This window comes from Notamacropus eugenii, chromosome 3, assembly GCF_028372415.1.
Source record: "Notamacropus eugenii isolate mMacEug1 chromosome 3, mMacEug1.pri_v2, whole genome shotgun sequence".
NCBI lineage: Eukaryota > Metazoa > Chordata > Mammalia > Diprotodontia > Macropodidae > Notamacropus > Notamacropus eugenii.
Genome location: NC_092874.1, coordinates 15,575,427 through 15,590,581, shown reverse-complemented (window position 1 = coordinate 15,590,581; position 15,155 = coordinate 15,575,427). Strand labels below are relative to the sequence as shown.

Here is a 15,155-nt window from a genome sequence, read left to right as displayed (position 1 = left end):
AAATTTGTCTTTGACTTCATCAGGGTTTGTCATGGTGGGTGCATAGGCACTGATCATAGTGGCATGGTGACTTCCTGTGAGTGGCAATTGCATTGTCATGAGCCTGTCATTCACTCCTTTTGGCAGGCATACCAGCTTGCTGATTAGATTAGTTTTGATTGCAAAACCCAGGCCAGCTTCACAGTGCTCCCCTTCACTGTGTCCACTCCAGAAAAAGGGGTATCCAGCTTCAACTTCAGTAAGCTGGCCTTCATTTGCCAACCTTGTTTCACTCAGGGCTGCTATTTGGATGGGATACCTATTGAGTTTTCTTGCAATAAAATCAGTTCTTCAGGTCTACTGGATTTTATGTTGTCTATTAGTATGTGCACGTTCCATGTGCTGATGATGAGTGGAATCATCTTTACAGATGATTTTCTTTTGTGTTTTGACCACATAGTGGGATTCCCCACCTGCCGCAGTAATCAGGCCAGGGCTGGGTAAGCAGACAATGTTTAGGGCGCCTTTTCTAGCCCCCTTCCTCACACCAGGAGGTGAGCAGTGCAATCCTTAAAAGGCTGCTCAGACACCCAGGGGGCTACTGAGCCCCACTGCTGCTTCCAGTGAGAAACGACCCTATGGCCTGGGCCGCCTGTGTGCAGGATTGTGACTACAGCTCCCAGTGTATCCACACCTGCTGCTTCATCACTTGCCTGTCTCCACATGACTTTGAGGCATAATAGTGAAACAGTATGGGTGATGTCTTTTGATTCGTGTGTAAACTGCATTTAAGTGAGGCAGAGTTGCACAAAGTCATCAGCCTCACTCTCTCCTCCAGAGTCATCATAGTCCAATGGCAGGACAGAGTCAAGACAGCTGGCGATGGCTCAGGATGCAGTGGATGACTTTGGTGTCTTTGGTGTCTAACCAAGTGCTAAGCACGCCACATCACCTGCTTCATCTGCTTTCATGGCCGTTGGAACAAATTGTTCTCATCCACCCATTCCACCAGATGAAGTCTCCACATGCTTGAGGTAGACACCCCCCTAACTTGCCAATGGGTTTGAGAACCCTTGGTTACCCTTAACCTGATTTGGCCCGTCTGCCAAAATGGTTAGCGGGGTGTGGCTGCTTTACATGCTGCAGCTTTTTGGAGCCACAGGAGAGAGTTAGGCAGAACAGGTGGACACCAAAGGTGGAAAGAGCCCTGAAAAGGGCTCAACAACCATCACACCAAAGGTACTGGTCCTCCCTGAACACAACCTACACCCCCCCAGTCTTCTTATACTTTACTCCCAAACATGTACTGTTCCATCCAGTGACAATGGCCTCCTGGCTATTACTGGAGCAAGACACTGTATCTCTCGCCTCTGGGCATTTTCCCTGGCTATGTCCCATGTCTGGAATGCTTTCCCTCCTCAACTCATTCTCCTGTATTCTCTGGCTTCTTTCAAGCCTCAGCTAAAGTCCTACCTTCAACAGGAAGCCTTTCCTAACCCCTCTTAATTCCAAAGCCTTCCCTCTGTTGATCATTTCTAATTTATCATGGTTATAAATTAGTTGTGATTTGCAAGTTGTCTCCTCTATTAGACTGTAAGCTCCTGGGCAGGGACTATCTTTCACATTTTTTTGTTTCCTTAGTGCTTAGCAAAGTGCTTGGCATACAGTAAGCACTTAATGAATGTCTAAGGACCGCTAAGCATTGAGTTGTCCTTGTTAAGCAAAAAATAGTGCCTGCCCTTAAGGAGCTTACATACTACTGGGGGACACAACATGTACATAACTAGATACAGTCAAGATTATGTAAAAAGCCACTGGGACATAATTTCAGGCAAGAAAGCACTACCAGCTGGGGGTACCAGAAAAGGCATAGTAATTGTAGTGGTGGTGGTAGTGGTAGTGGTATTGGTAGTAGTAGAGGTAGTACTTGTCATTGTAGTAGTAGTAATAGCATGACTGACAAGTTCTACTCACAGCTTCAAAGTTTACAAGTTGCCTTGCATCCATAACCTTATTTGAGCCTTACCACAGCCCTGGGAACCAGTGACCTTCCCCCCACCTGCCATTTTAAGAATGAGGATACAGAGGCAAAGAACTAAAGGGAACTGCTCAGGATCACCAAGATCACCCTAAACCTAGCCCCTTCCTAACTGAAAAAGAAAGAAAAACAGAACCCCTGGAATAAATGTGCAGGGTCAAGCAAAACAAATTCACACCCTGGCCACATCCAAACAGAGGTCCCAATCGCTTCTCTGTAAAGAGCTGAGTAGCATGTATGTTTCATCATGAGACCTCAGGAACTACAGCTGGTCCTTATATTGATCAGAATTCTGAAATCTTCAAACATACTTGTCTTCACAATGTTATTTTAGAAATTGTTTTCCTGCTTCTGCCGACCTCAGTACACATTAGTTCATAAAAATCTCTCCAAGTTTTGCCGAAACTATCTGGCACGCTTAGCACAACGCCTGGCACACAGTAGGCATTTAATAAAAGCTTACTGACTTTCCGCTTCACCACTTCTTATACCAAGGTAGGAATCATTTCACTACATTTCTTCTTTCTTGAATCTCTTTGGGGTATAAACCTCATAGCAGTATTGTTGGGTAAAGGGCATATGCAGCTTAATAATTATTGGGGCTTCAATCCAAACTGCTTTCCACAATAACTGGACCAGTTCACAACAAGAGTGCATTAATACACTTGTTTTCCCACAGCCCCCCAGCAATTATCATTTTTCCTTTTTAATCAACTTTACCAATCTGAGAAGCATATAAGCTGGAACCACAACTGCCTTAATCTACAGTTCTACAACTATTATTAGCCTTAAATGGTTTTCATATAGCAGCTATTTTTGATTTAAACACATAAGACAGCTGTTAAAATTATAAAATAAAATAGTAACAATAACCAAAAGAGTAAAATTTCTAACTTGAAAAGAAAAAATACAACTTGGAGTTTCTATGAAATAATAAGAATCTTATCCTCATTATTCAATTTATGTTTTGATTTGAAAGTAACAAATTACTAATTTCTAACCTGCAAAGTTTTCAAGCGTTTATTAAGGGATAATTCATCCACTTCCACAATGAAAACTTCAACAGCTGTATACAGCTTCTGTCTGACTTCATTCCTCTTGGTTATCAAGATATCACCTTCATTCTGTGAGGGGAAAAAAAAGCACCATCAATAGACCATCTGACCTCAATATATCAAGGTACATAAGAGAAAAAAACTATCCTCTACAATACCACATATTTCAGTATTATGTTCTCAGATCTCAGTTCTCAGATGATAAGTGTCTTCCGTGGGTGACCACACATACTTATCTGCCTAATTATTTTCATTCATCTAAAATAAAAAAGCAAACCCAAGAAGTATTACATCCAATAACCTGCCCCGTGGTATTTTTCCTAGTTCTTTCTCTAACATTACATTTTTTCATTTCTTTAAAAAACTGTACAGTAATGAAATTCATTTTACTCATCAATCTGGTACTAAGGAGCTTAGCCTTTAATTCATATTTCTTATCCAAATTCAATATAATCAATACCTACAGACACCTTCAAAATCCAAGACAATAACAAAAACTGTTTTTAAAATTTTTTTTCTTCAGCAGAAAAACACCCAGGGAAAACAATCAAAAAGAATAGTATGCAAGCCTTAGAAGTCCAAAGATGAGGGTTGATAGGCCAGCTCTGAGGCTCTCTACTTGTATGTCCCTGGGGAAGGACCTTAGTTTTCTTATCTTCTAAATAAAGGAGATGGCCTAGGCAATCCCTAGGATCCCTTCTCCAGCTCTCAAAGCTATGACCCTATAGATCTACCAACAATAAATTCTTACCAAATTGGTGAGTGGACTTCACGAAAGAAAACGTGGATGCTCTGAGAACACCTAAGACTTTTATGCACATGGCTTCCAAATAACCTAATCTAACAAGAAGAACAACATCCTAGTTGATCTTATATTGAACAGAAAACAACCAAATGAAACTGATTCAATACTCTGTTTATATAAAAACAAGTTAAGAGGCTTTTATCAAGCACTATTAGAACAGAAGGATGTCTTTTATTGTCTTTCTTCTTTTCCCTTTTAAAAAGCATTTTATTTTTTCCAATTATATTAAAAACAATTTTTAACATTTTTTTGTAAAATTTTGAGTCCCAATAATGTAAAAAAAATATTTCCACATAAGTCATGTTGCATATGAAGAAACAGAACAAAAGGGAAAAAGCTATGAAAAAAATAAAGTGAAAATACTGCTTCGATCTGTATTCAAACTCCATGGGGCAGTTAGATGATGCAGTGGATAAAGCACCAGTGCAGGAGTCAGGAGGACCTGAGTTCAGATCTCACCTCAGACACTTGACACTCACTAGCTGTGTGACCTTGGGCAAGTCACTTAACCCCAATTGCCTCATCCTGAGTTACCTCCAGTCATCCTGATGAATATCTGGTCACTGGATTCAGGTGGCTCTGGAGGAGAAGTGAGGCTGGTGAGCTGCACAGCCCTCCCTCACTCAAAACAAAGTCAAGTGCAAGTCATGTCATCATTTCTCTGATGGCATGGTCTTCTCCAGCAACGAAGGACGGACACGGACACACGGACGGACACACACACGCACACATTCAAACTCCATAGTTCTTTTTCTGCGTGTGGATAGCACTTTTCCTCATAACTCTTTGGAATTGCCTTAGATCACTGTGTTGCTGAGAAAAGTTGATCATCTTTACACTGTGGCTGTTACTGTGTACAATGTTCTCCTGGTTCTGCTCACTTCACTTTGCACCAGTTCATGTAAGTCTCTCCAGGTTTTTCTGAAACCCACCAGCTCATCATTTATTACAAGCACAATAATATCCCATTACACTCATATAACATCATTCAGAAATCCCCCAATGAGGGGCAGACCCTCAATTTCCAATTCTTTAACACCACAAAAAGAGTTGCTATAAATATTTTTGTATATGTAGTTCCTTTTTCCCTCTTTTATGATCTCTTGGTGAATCAGACCTAGCAGTGGTTTTGCTGGATCAAAGATTATGCAGTTTGATTGTCCAATTGTATCCCGATGGTTCAGAAGAAGAAAGTGAGGTTGGTGACCTTGCACTGCCCTCCCTCACTCAAATCACAGTTAAGTGCAAGTCATGTCATCATCTTGATGTCCTGGTCCTCTTCGAGAATGAAGGACAAACACACAAACACACACACACACACACACACACACACATTGTTCTGCAGAATGGTTGGATCAGTTCACAACTGTAAGATATAAAAATTATGTTTCCACATAGATCAAAGGAAAGGGGGTTTTCCTTTCATGCTTCTCTACAAAAATATTTCTTAGAATAAAGGAAAAAACAGGAAACCAATCACCTGAAACCAGTCTCAACCAGGTTTGAGGTTAGGAAAGGGTAAGTAGGTCAGTTAGGCTTCAATCACACACACACTTAATTGCTTCATAAATATCCCCAGGAGGAGCTAAAGCTCATTTAAATGCACATGCAATGTATGTGGAAGACAGGGCAACATTTCAAGGGGGTAACAGGAAGTCAGGGTACCAAGAAGTTGCACACCTCAAAGCATTCATTGAGGAAATGAGGGAGGGACTTCGAGTTTCGGGACAGGTATAAATTATCCTGTTCTCACTTCTGTAGGTGTGTGGCTGCTACATACCTGCTTCTTGTAAGGATGGTAAAATAAATAAGTCGACCTCATCTACCTCAGGAGTCTTTGCTTTTCTTGGAAATTTTATTTCTAACACAACTCCACTAATAGTGCATTAGTGTCCCAATTTTCCCATATCCCCTCCAATGTCATTTTCTTTTTCTGTCATAGCAGCCTAATATATGTGAGGTGGTATCTCAGACTTGTTTTAATTTGCATTTCTCTAATCAATGGTGATTTAGAGTATTTTTTCACGTGACAATAGACAGCTTTAATTTCTTCATCTAAAAACTGCCTGTTTAAAGAGAATCTTACCCACTCCACTTACTCCTGAGGATCAGTGACTGGGAACCAGAATTTTGTTTGAAAAAGAATCTATGTTTCCTTCAAGGGCAGCCAGTTGGGCTAAGGGCAAATTCAGCTAAGTATTATAGTGTCTGGGCTTGGAGTCAAGAAAACTCGAGTTCAGATCCTCATTAGCTGTGTGCCTCTGGGCCAGTCACAACCTCTGTAACTCAGTTTTATCATAGTAAAGCAGATCTCCCAGGGTTGTTGTTAGGATCAAATAAGCCAATAGACACAAAGCACATTGCTGTGTATTTTAATACACTCTGCCTAGGAGAATCATTTTTAGACAGTTCTCTCTGCTCCACCGGATCAGAAATGATGGTGTTGACTGGATAACATCTAAGGTCCCTCAAAGTGCTGATGCTCTGACATGGACCTGCCCACATGGACTCCAGGACATCCAGAGCCCTTGCTGGTGCTACATCTCTGCCAATCCACCATAGAGAAAGCCCAAATCAACCACAAGCAGATATTGGGCTCAAATGGCCAGTGGAGCTGGGTGTGCTGATACTTTAAAGCCTTCCCTGAGAGGTGAGCAGTGACATTTGATCCCTAAGTGGTGCCTGGGCACCCAGGAGGGCTATAGGGGAATATGGGCACCCAACCTGGAACTAGGCAGGAGAAATGACCTGATGTCTTATCCTGGTCCTGCTTCATTCTCCTGCACCAGCTAGCTCCCTACTACTGATAGCATAAGCCCTTTTAAGGGGCTTCTGCCAGCACAAAGGAAAGGTGGGGAAAGTCCCAGAGGAGGAAGAGGAAGATGGGAAGGAACAAGTGGAGCTAACAGAGAAAAGACTGGCAGGAGAGGTCCCTTAGAATGAAACACCCCATCACTGTTCCTCTTTCTGCCCTCTTGCTGCTTTCCATCTACTTGAAATCAGCTCAGCGTCGAAATGTGCAAACTCATACAAGACTGGTGAAAAATATTATGGCTAAGAGCAACAAGAAAGAATTTACAACAAAAGAATTTATATCCACAAAAATATTTTTTTTGTCGATCAAAGATGCATCATGAGTAAAAGGGAAATGACATTATAAAACTGTCTGTCTGAAAAACTATTCCCAGATTTGAAAAATCTGTTCCCTAATTTAAAAGGCTGAGGATATAAAAATACTGAAACACACTGGGGCATGTTTTACAAGATGTTACATACAGTATCATTTACAAATATGTGTGTGTTTGTGTGTGTAGAAAAACAAATAAAAGTCTATCTCAAACTAGATCCCATCTAAAGTCAAACTACAGTCACTAAATTCTGAGTTAAAATAGTCTACCATAGATAAAATGTAAGAGATCATAAAATTTCAAAACTTCTATCCACCTGCTTTCTTTGAACATACCCATCAGATAAAGAAAAGCTTTGTTCCTTTGCCAAGTTCTGTAAAGTCCGATTCCTAAGTAAAACTGGAATTAGGTCAGGATAAATTAAGAGGTTCTCAAAATGTAAATCTTTAGTAATTTCCTTTTCATGGGGAATTAATGTGGAATCAGTGACTTAACAAGCATCTAAGGACAAGAAAACAGGAACATTCTTACCCTTAAGCTAACCAACCAATCCAACTCCCTTTAAAGTATTCTTGTGCTCTAAGTGGAGTAGGAAATAACAAGCATCCCTCCCCATCAACTTCCTCAAACTGGCCTTCTGCCCAAAATGAAGCAAGAGGAGCAAATCACTTAGATGGCTGTGAAATTTAAAAGACCCAGTTCGCACAGAGTTACTGGATCTCTTCTACAATCATAAAGATTAACTCCAATGAGTCTTGTTATTACACAGATCCAAGCAGTTCTCCAATTTCCCCAGACAGCAGCTACTTCCTTTCAGGTCTTTCAGAAATTTCAGTTCTCTCCTGTATCTTATTTCACAACTGAGTTTTCCAACAAGTCAAAGGCAACTGGGTTCACTTTGTATTGTTCTGAACAGGGGTGACACAACAAATCTCCTTGAGAAGTCATTGGGAATATATTCTACTGAAAGAGATAACAGCAACACACAGTAGGACCAGACTGATGGGCTATTAGGGAACAAATGCTTTCTGTACCCTCCAGAAGAGACCAAGGACAGCTTTCAAGGCCTGATTTCCCTACTGACTCCTTTGGGGTCCCTCATCAAGAGAGACCACTCCCAAAGTCCAGAAACAGAGGACAGAGTGAGACAAGAGGAAATCAATATTCCTAGGGGCACAAAGCTAGACTTGGAGCAACAGGCAAAATTCCCTGGAACCTAACACTCCCCATTTTTGTTTCCATGGACAATCAAGAAATGATAATGAAAAAAAAATAAAGAAGAGTCCAAGACAGAGAGTGAGCTCTTTCACTTATGAAAATCCTCTCCTCCTTCCCTTATCAGAGGTGGGGAACCTATGACTAATCCTGCCTTAGATCCTCAAAGTAGGAGGAAAGGAGCCATGAGAATATTTCATGACAAAGGACTCACATACAAGGAGAAAGAAGATGGAACAGGGGGCCTCCCCAGCAGTTCAGTTCAAGAGACTTCTTCAAACAACTTACTTTTTAGTGACTGGTATTCTCAATCACCTGCTTTCCATTCTAACTAATTTAATCTACAGTTCAATTCTATACTTTTCCTTAATAGATAGGATGGAAATGCCAAGTTTGTCCAAGCTCTCTGGCACAAAGACCTCCTTACTTAATTTGACTAGTGAAAGAATAAAAGGCTTTCTTCATCTGAGAACTGATGCTCTGAAACTGCCTGGCTCTGGAGGCGCAGCTTAGTTTTGGGAAAGAGGAATGAATGATCACAAATAGAGTGTAAAATGATACCAGCTAGCATTTATAGAACACTTTAAGGTTTCCAAAGCACTTTCTAAACGCTCCCTCGTTTGATCCTCACCACAACCATGTACGAGCTATGTGGATCTCCTGACACCTTTCCTCCGGCCCACAAGACTGGTTGAAGATATGTTAAGCTTAAGGTACAAATGAGAAATGCAAAGCCAGACATCTTGCAGACAGTTGGTGATGAGACAGGTAAATCTTAAGGAGTATATAAGGCTGGTGGTGGCCTCCCAGGTGTCCTCTTCAGATCTCTCTCTCTCACTCATAACACACAGATAACCATTTACCAATTCCTGTCAATCCAAACTCTGTCTCCCTCTCTCTCTTTCTCTCCCTTTCTCTGGAATCTATCTCCTTTCTCCATAGTCACATAAAAACCACTGAATACCAGGTCTAATCCAGTCTTGCCTGAAATTTTGCACCCACCTCCATTCTCTCTCCTTTCAAATCCACCCTCCATACAGTGCCCATTGTGATCATATCTATAAATTCATCTCTGCTAGAAGTGTTATGGGCTCCAGCTGACACCAGCATCACATACAAGCCTGCTTTCCCTCCACTAGTCTCAGTCTGTAAATACCTTTCCTTCCCCTGTGCTATGCGCTTCCTTGTGGTTCCTTACACACAACTTAATGGATTCCAGCTCTGCATCTGTCCCCTAGGCCATGCATGCTTCTCACTAAGCTCCCAATTGGCTTAGAATCCCTAGTCTCCTCCCAAAATAAGCTCCTGTACGGCCTTAGATATGACTCCCTTAGGTCTTATCCCCCCTGCCAAAAAACTGCCTTAAATTTATTTTGTATATTAAATGCCATCTCCCCAAGAATGTAAGCTCACAGAGGGCAAGAACTGTTTCATTTAGTGCCTGGTACAAAGTGCACTCCTAATAATGTGTGTTGACTAAATAAATAATAAAAACTCAGACTCAACAATGAGTCATCCTTCTTAGCTTCAAGACATGTCCCAAAGTGACAAGCATTTCCTCTATTCATAAAAACCACAGGAATTCTTAAACAGAAGAGGGCCAAGGGCAGGATCTGGGAACAGAAACTTCTCTCCATCAATCAACATTCTGAGTCCAGTTTTAAGACAGACCCAAATCTACCTGTCAGCTAGCCAAGATTTTCCCATGTTGTCCATAAAAGTATTAAGAGACTTTATCAAAAGTGAAATCTAGCCATGTTGTACCTTAAGACATTCCCCAATCTACCAATTTCAGTCTCTTTATACCTTGAAAGAGTTTTAAACAATGTGGTAGCAATGGGGAAAGACATAGAGTAAGCCTCTGGACTTAGGAGTCACATCCTCATATGCTTTTCATATGTAAAATGGCAACACTATCCACCACCACCACCACCACCACCCTGTCCAGGCTTGATGGTGGTGAACAAATAAAACATACAAATATCCGTCCTCTCTTAAAAGATGCAACACAAATATACCTGCACCATCATATTCCCACACCCAGAAACAAAGTAAAGAAAAACTGTCCCCTTTACCACATTCTGGCAAATCTGAATCTTCTCTTGAGCCAAGTTGTATTCCTCCCATATCTTCTCCAGCTCATCTAAGGATGACGGAGTGACCAAGTGACCTTCAGCCACCACTTTGACAGCATCGGAGAGGTCGTCTCCACAACGAACATTGATGTTTGCTCGCCTGTTAGTGGGGGCAAAACAAGAAACCAAATTTTTAGAAAACAGAAGTCTCATGATAGAAAAGATGACTACCATTTAATATCAATGAGCTCCAAATAAGTTTTTAACCTCTCACCAGGTCTAGATCTTCCCCACTAGCCTAAACAAAAAGTTAAATTCTTCCTAAGAGCATTTCTAGGAACTAAAATTTACTACATAATTCACTTATTAAGTTCTGCATGTCCTTTCTGACATGTCACCAGAGTTTTCTAGCTTTTCTCTCCATAACTGGTTACTTACACGTTTCCATTCTTAAAATAGTTATTTCTTCTTCACAAAAATAAAAACTCAAATCCTGCTATGAAATCTAGAACCCCCTTTTTATCAAATCCATACTTACTTTTCTAGGGAAGGCCTATCCTAATATTAACCTACTTATAAACCCAACATAGCCAATTCAGCTTCCAAAGGGCAAAGAGGATGGGAGAGAAGCAATACCTCAAGGAGGAGTAAAAAAAAAAAACAAAAAACCCTGCAACTTTTTAAAGATTTATACAATTAAAGCGTTGATAATCTCTCAGATAAACCTATAAATCCTCTCACTTTTTAATACTGAATTCAAAAAGAAATCTGTATTTTCAGCAGCTAAGAGAGAACAATTCATGACTTCATCTTCATAGCAAATGCTCTAAAGTCTAAACCAATCAAACTTCTTTAGGCCTTTGCAGCTGGACAGCTACAGAGTTGCCTTAACCATAAGGAAGTTAAGCTACTTGGTTCAGATTATGCAGAGGTGACTTTAGAACCCACATTTTTCTTGTCTATGAACCCAGTTTCTTACTATCCACAATGAAACCCTCCCACTTTGATTTTTTATATTTTTTTAAATCACTTTTAAAACAATCCAATCAAATATGACTCTAAGTGCCTGCTTCATGCAAAGCAATATGCCAGGGGGACAAGGCAAGATAAATATTGTCCTTCTATCCTGGAGTCAACCCTTCAAGCTGTGACCAGAAAAGCTCCTCTGCAATGAGATCAATCACCCATAAGAGGGTGGGCTGATTACACCAAATTCTCTTTAAAGCTTCAGGAAAAAACCTGGATTTGTTGCTGTTTGTTTGTTTTTAAATGAGCAAGAGAAAGCTGGGGTCGCACTAATGAAACCAACCCCAAAATGTAACAAGAGTCTTCCTCTCTTTTCTTTAACAGTGACTTCACTCACCTGACTTCTTTCAATATTTCAACCTTTGCAGCAAGACTCTTCATTCTTGTCCCTACGTGTGTATGCAGAGTGTTTTCCAAATGTTTAGTCAGTTCCACAGAAGTTGCCTTTGCTCGCTGAAAACAGGAAAAACATATGTTGGTATAGCCACAGGGTAATACAATTCTAAAACTGAAATGACTGGGGGGGGGGGGGGTTCTTTAAAAAAAAAAAAAGACATAAATGGACAAAAAATTCAGATGGCACAGGGAAAGACAAATAATCCTGCGTCAGAAGATAGAATTATCTTCAGTTCATGTTCATGGCAGCTTGAGGAAGGAGTCAGATCATTTTCCTTTCAATATAGAAATCTGCCCTCAGAAAGAACTCTAAAATTTTGTCTTCCCTATGAGCACTATGCCAGTTTATACAACAGAGAATGTGAAATACTTCCCTGATACAGAGCAGGTACAATTTCCCTGCCTTTGTTATTCCAAATTTTTGCCCACACTGGATTTTCTAGAATAAAGAAAGCAATGGCCTTAGTAATATTAAATTATCTATATTTAACTCTGGAATGTGTTATATGATTTTTCCTAGAAGCTTTACCCTGATATTAAAATTAAATTTGTGGTACCATTTACCAGCTAACAGACGGTGGCCCAGAAACAGGCCTGAGTTGCTTAAATAAGACTTAACATTTGCCCCAGATAATCAAAAGTGTACTTCCACTACATTTTTTTTTTTTACTTTTACAGAGCAGCATATTTTAAAATTTCGGAGTCACCTTATAGGTTTATTTCAACTCTAGTATATAGAGATGATATATGACAGCTATATTAAAACATTCATTGAAATCAAATCATTAACATTTATCATTAATAAAAACTACATTTGAAAATGAAGTCAGATTTAGAAGAACAAAAAAAATACTAATGAAAACATGTAAAGGAAAAGGTTTAGCAGAACCAGATCTTAAACTATGTTATGAAGTAATAACTGTCAAAACTATCTGGTTCTGGCTAAGAAAAAGAAAAGGAAATCAGTAGAAGAGAGTAGACACAAAATTTATAGCAGCAAATAAATATAGTAACCTAGAGTTTGGCAAGTATAAAGACTTAAGTGTTCAGGACAAGAATTCATTATTTAGTAAAATATTATTGGGAAGACTAGAAAGCATCTGGCAGAAACTGGGTATAGACCAACATCTTATGTCATTTACCAAGATAAGATCAAAATGAATACAAGACCTAGCTAGAAGGGGAGATATTACAAGAAAGACTGAAGAACATGCAACATACTACCTATCAGATTAATGGACAGAGAGAGAACACTGTGAGGTGTAAAATGGATCATTTCCATTACATTAAATTTAAAAGGTTTCATACAAACAAAGCCAATGCAGCCAAGATCGGAAGGAAAGCAGAAAACTGGGAGGGGAGGCAGGAATTTTATAGACAGCTCTTCAGAGAAAGGGCTCATATTTCTAATATATAACTTTGTCAAATCGTTAAGAATAGGAGTCATTATCCAATTGACAAATAGTTAAAAGATAGGAACAGGCAGTTTTCAGATATAGAAATCAAAATAATTTATAACTATATGAAAAAATGCTCTAAATCATTACTGAAGAGCAAATTATAACAACCTTGAGATATTTTACACCTATCAGATTGGCTAAAATAATAAAATGACAAATGCTGGAGGAGAGGTGGAAAAAACTGGGTCACTGTTGGTGGAACTGTAAGCTGATCCAACCACTTTGGAGAACAATCTGGAATTGTGCCCAAAGAGTTATTCCCTTTGACCGAGCAATACCATTATTAGATCTGTTCCCCAACATGATTAGGGGAAAAAGGAAAAGAACCTATATGTTCTAAAACATTTATAGCAGCTCTCTTTGTGGTAACAAAGAATTGGAAATTGTGGAGACACTCATCAGTTAGAGAATGGCTGAACAAGTTGTGGTATATGGTCATGATAAGAAATGATGAGCTCAATGATTTTAAAAAAGCACGAAGAGACCTCCACAAAATAATGAAAAGCAAAATAAGCAGAACCAAGAGAACACAGTAACAGCAATATCATTGTTAGAACTCTGAGGTGACTATTCTATTATAAATGCTCAAATTAACTACAAAAGACATATGAAGAAAGATGCTACCTCCATCCAAAGAAAGAACTGACATAAATCAGGGGCAGTGGGAGGGGGAGATAAAAAAGCTATATGATAACTGTTGTATATTTGAAATGAACAGCAAGTTATACATAACAGATCTGCAGTTTCAAGCGCTATCCTCTTTTTTTCTATTCCACTTTGGTATGGAAATATTTCTTTTATTTCTTAAGTTCAGAATAAAAAGAAAGAGAAACTGAAATCAACCCTCCCTTTGTTTCTCCAAAGTGGACTGTCCTCCTCAACAAATCCACAGAGTTCTGTGGTTTCTCTAGATTTCTTCCACTACTGGAGGATTCAAGGTATGTTGCCTTTACTTGAGTTCAACCCCAGAAGCCCAGAGGAAGTTCCCTTTTAGAATTTTTACAAAACCCACCCGAGGAATCATTGTTGTGGGAGTCTTCTTTCTACCTAACTTGGCTCTGAAATCTCCTGTGCCATTGTGCAGTATATACTTTCTTAGGTGGGAATAAGGGGGTCTTTCTTTCTTCCCCCTCAGTATGACTTGACTCTAGACTTCAGAGCTGCCTCTTTTTGAGGCTAGAAGAGTGAAAATAGAGAAAGAAGAATGGGTCGTCCACATACCCCAAAGAAAACTGAACCAACCTCGAGTCAGACCTTTCCAAGGTGTGGAGTATGCGCACACACACAGACACACAGACACACACAGACAGACACAGACACACACACACAGACACAGACACACACAGACACACACAGACACACACAGACACACACAGACACACACACACAGACACACACAGACACACACAGACACACACACACAGACACACACACACACACACACACACACACACACACACACACACACACACACACACACACACACACACACACACACCCTCCCTCCCTCTCTCTCCGCCCCCAAGAAGAGGCACCCAGGCTGTACCTGCAACTCTAGGGAAGTTTGCTCAACCTTCAACTCCAGCTCTCTGTAATTCTCAAGCAGCGCCTCCTTCTCTGATTTAAGCTTTTCATTCTCTTCAATTAGCTTCTGATCCTGCTTGATTTTTTCCAGGCTGACATTTGATCCCAAATTAAAGTCACCAACAGCTAACCTATCTCTGTTAAAAATGAGTAAGAAACAGTAAAATAAAAGAAAATTCAACCCAGTTTTCAAACGCAGCTATCTGAGATGAGGAACTCAAAATACCTTCAATGTTGCTCACAATCAGACTTGTGACTATGTCAAGGTGAGCTGGATGACTGCCCCATGCAGAACATTAACTAGTGTGCAACATACAAACATCTGGAGAGAAAAGGCTGCCTAAATTCTAGGGCTAAAAATACTACTTAACAAAAAAAGAAAAAAAAACACAAA

The 15,155-nt window shown here is 39.9% G+C and overlaps 1 protein-coding gene across 4 annotated transcripts in view; it reads right to left on the bottom strand.

The window, feature by feature from the left end:
• Window positions 1–15,155, bottom strand: part of STK31 (serine/threonine kinase 31) — a 73,410-nt gene that overhangs the window by 38,177 nt on the left and 20,078 nt on the right. For all 4 annotated transcript variants that reach the window (XM_072650940.1, XM_072650939.1, XM_072650937.1 and 1 more), the window contains exons 8-11: window positions 14,724–14,898; window positions 11,659–11,774; window positions 10,296–10,455; window positions 3,019–3,141 (exon numbers count right to left, since the gene is read on the bottom strand). In XM_072650940.1, coding sequence (XP_072507041.1) covers window positions 3,019–3,141; window positions 10,296–10,455; window positions 11,659–11,774; window positions 14,724–14,898 — 574 coding nt within the window. The remainder of the gene's footprint in view (window positions 1–3,018; window positions 3,142–10,295; window positions 10,456–11,658; window positions 11,775–14,723; window positions 14,899–15,155) is intronic.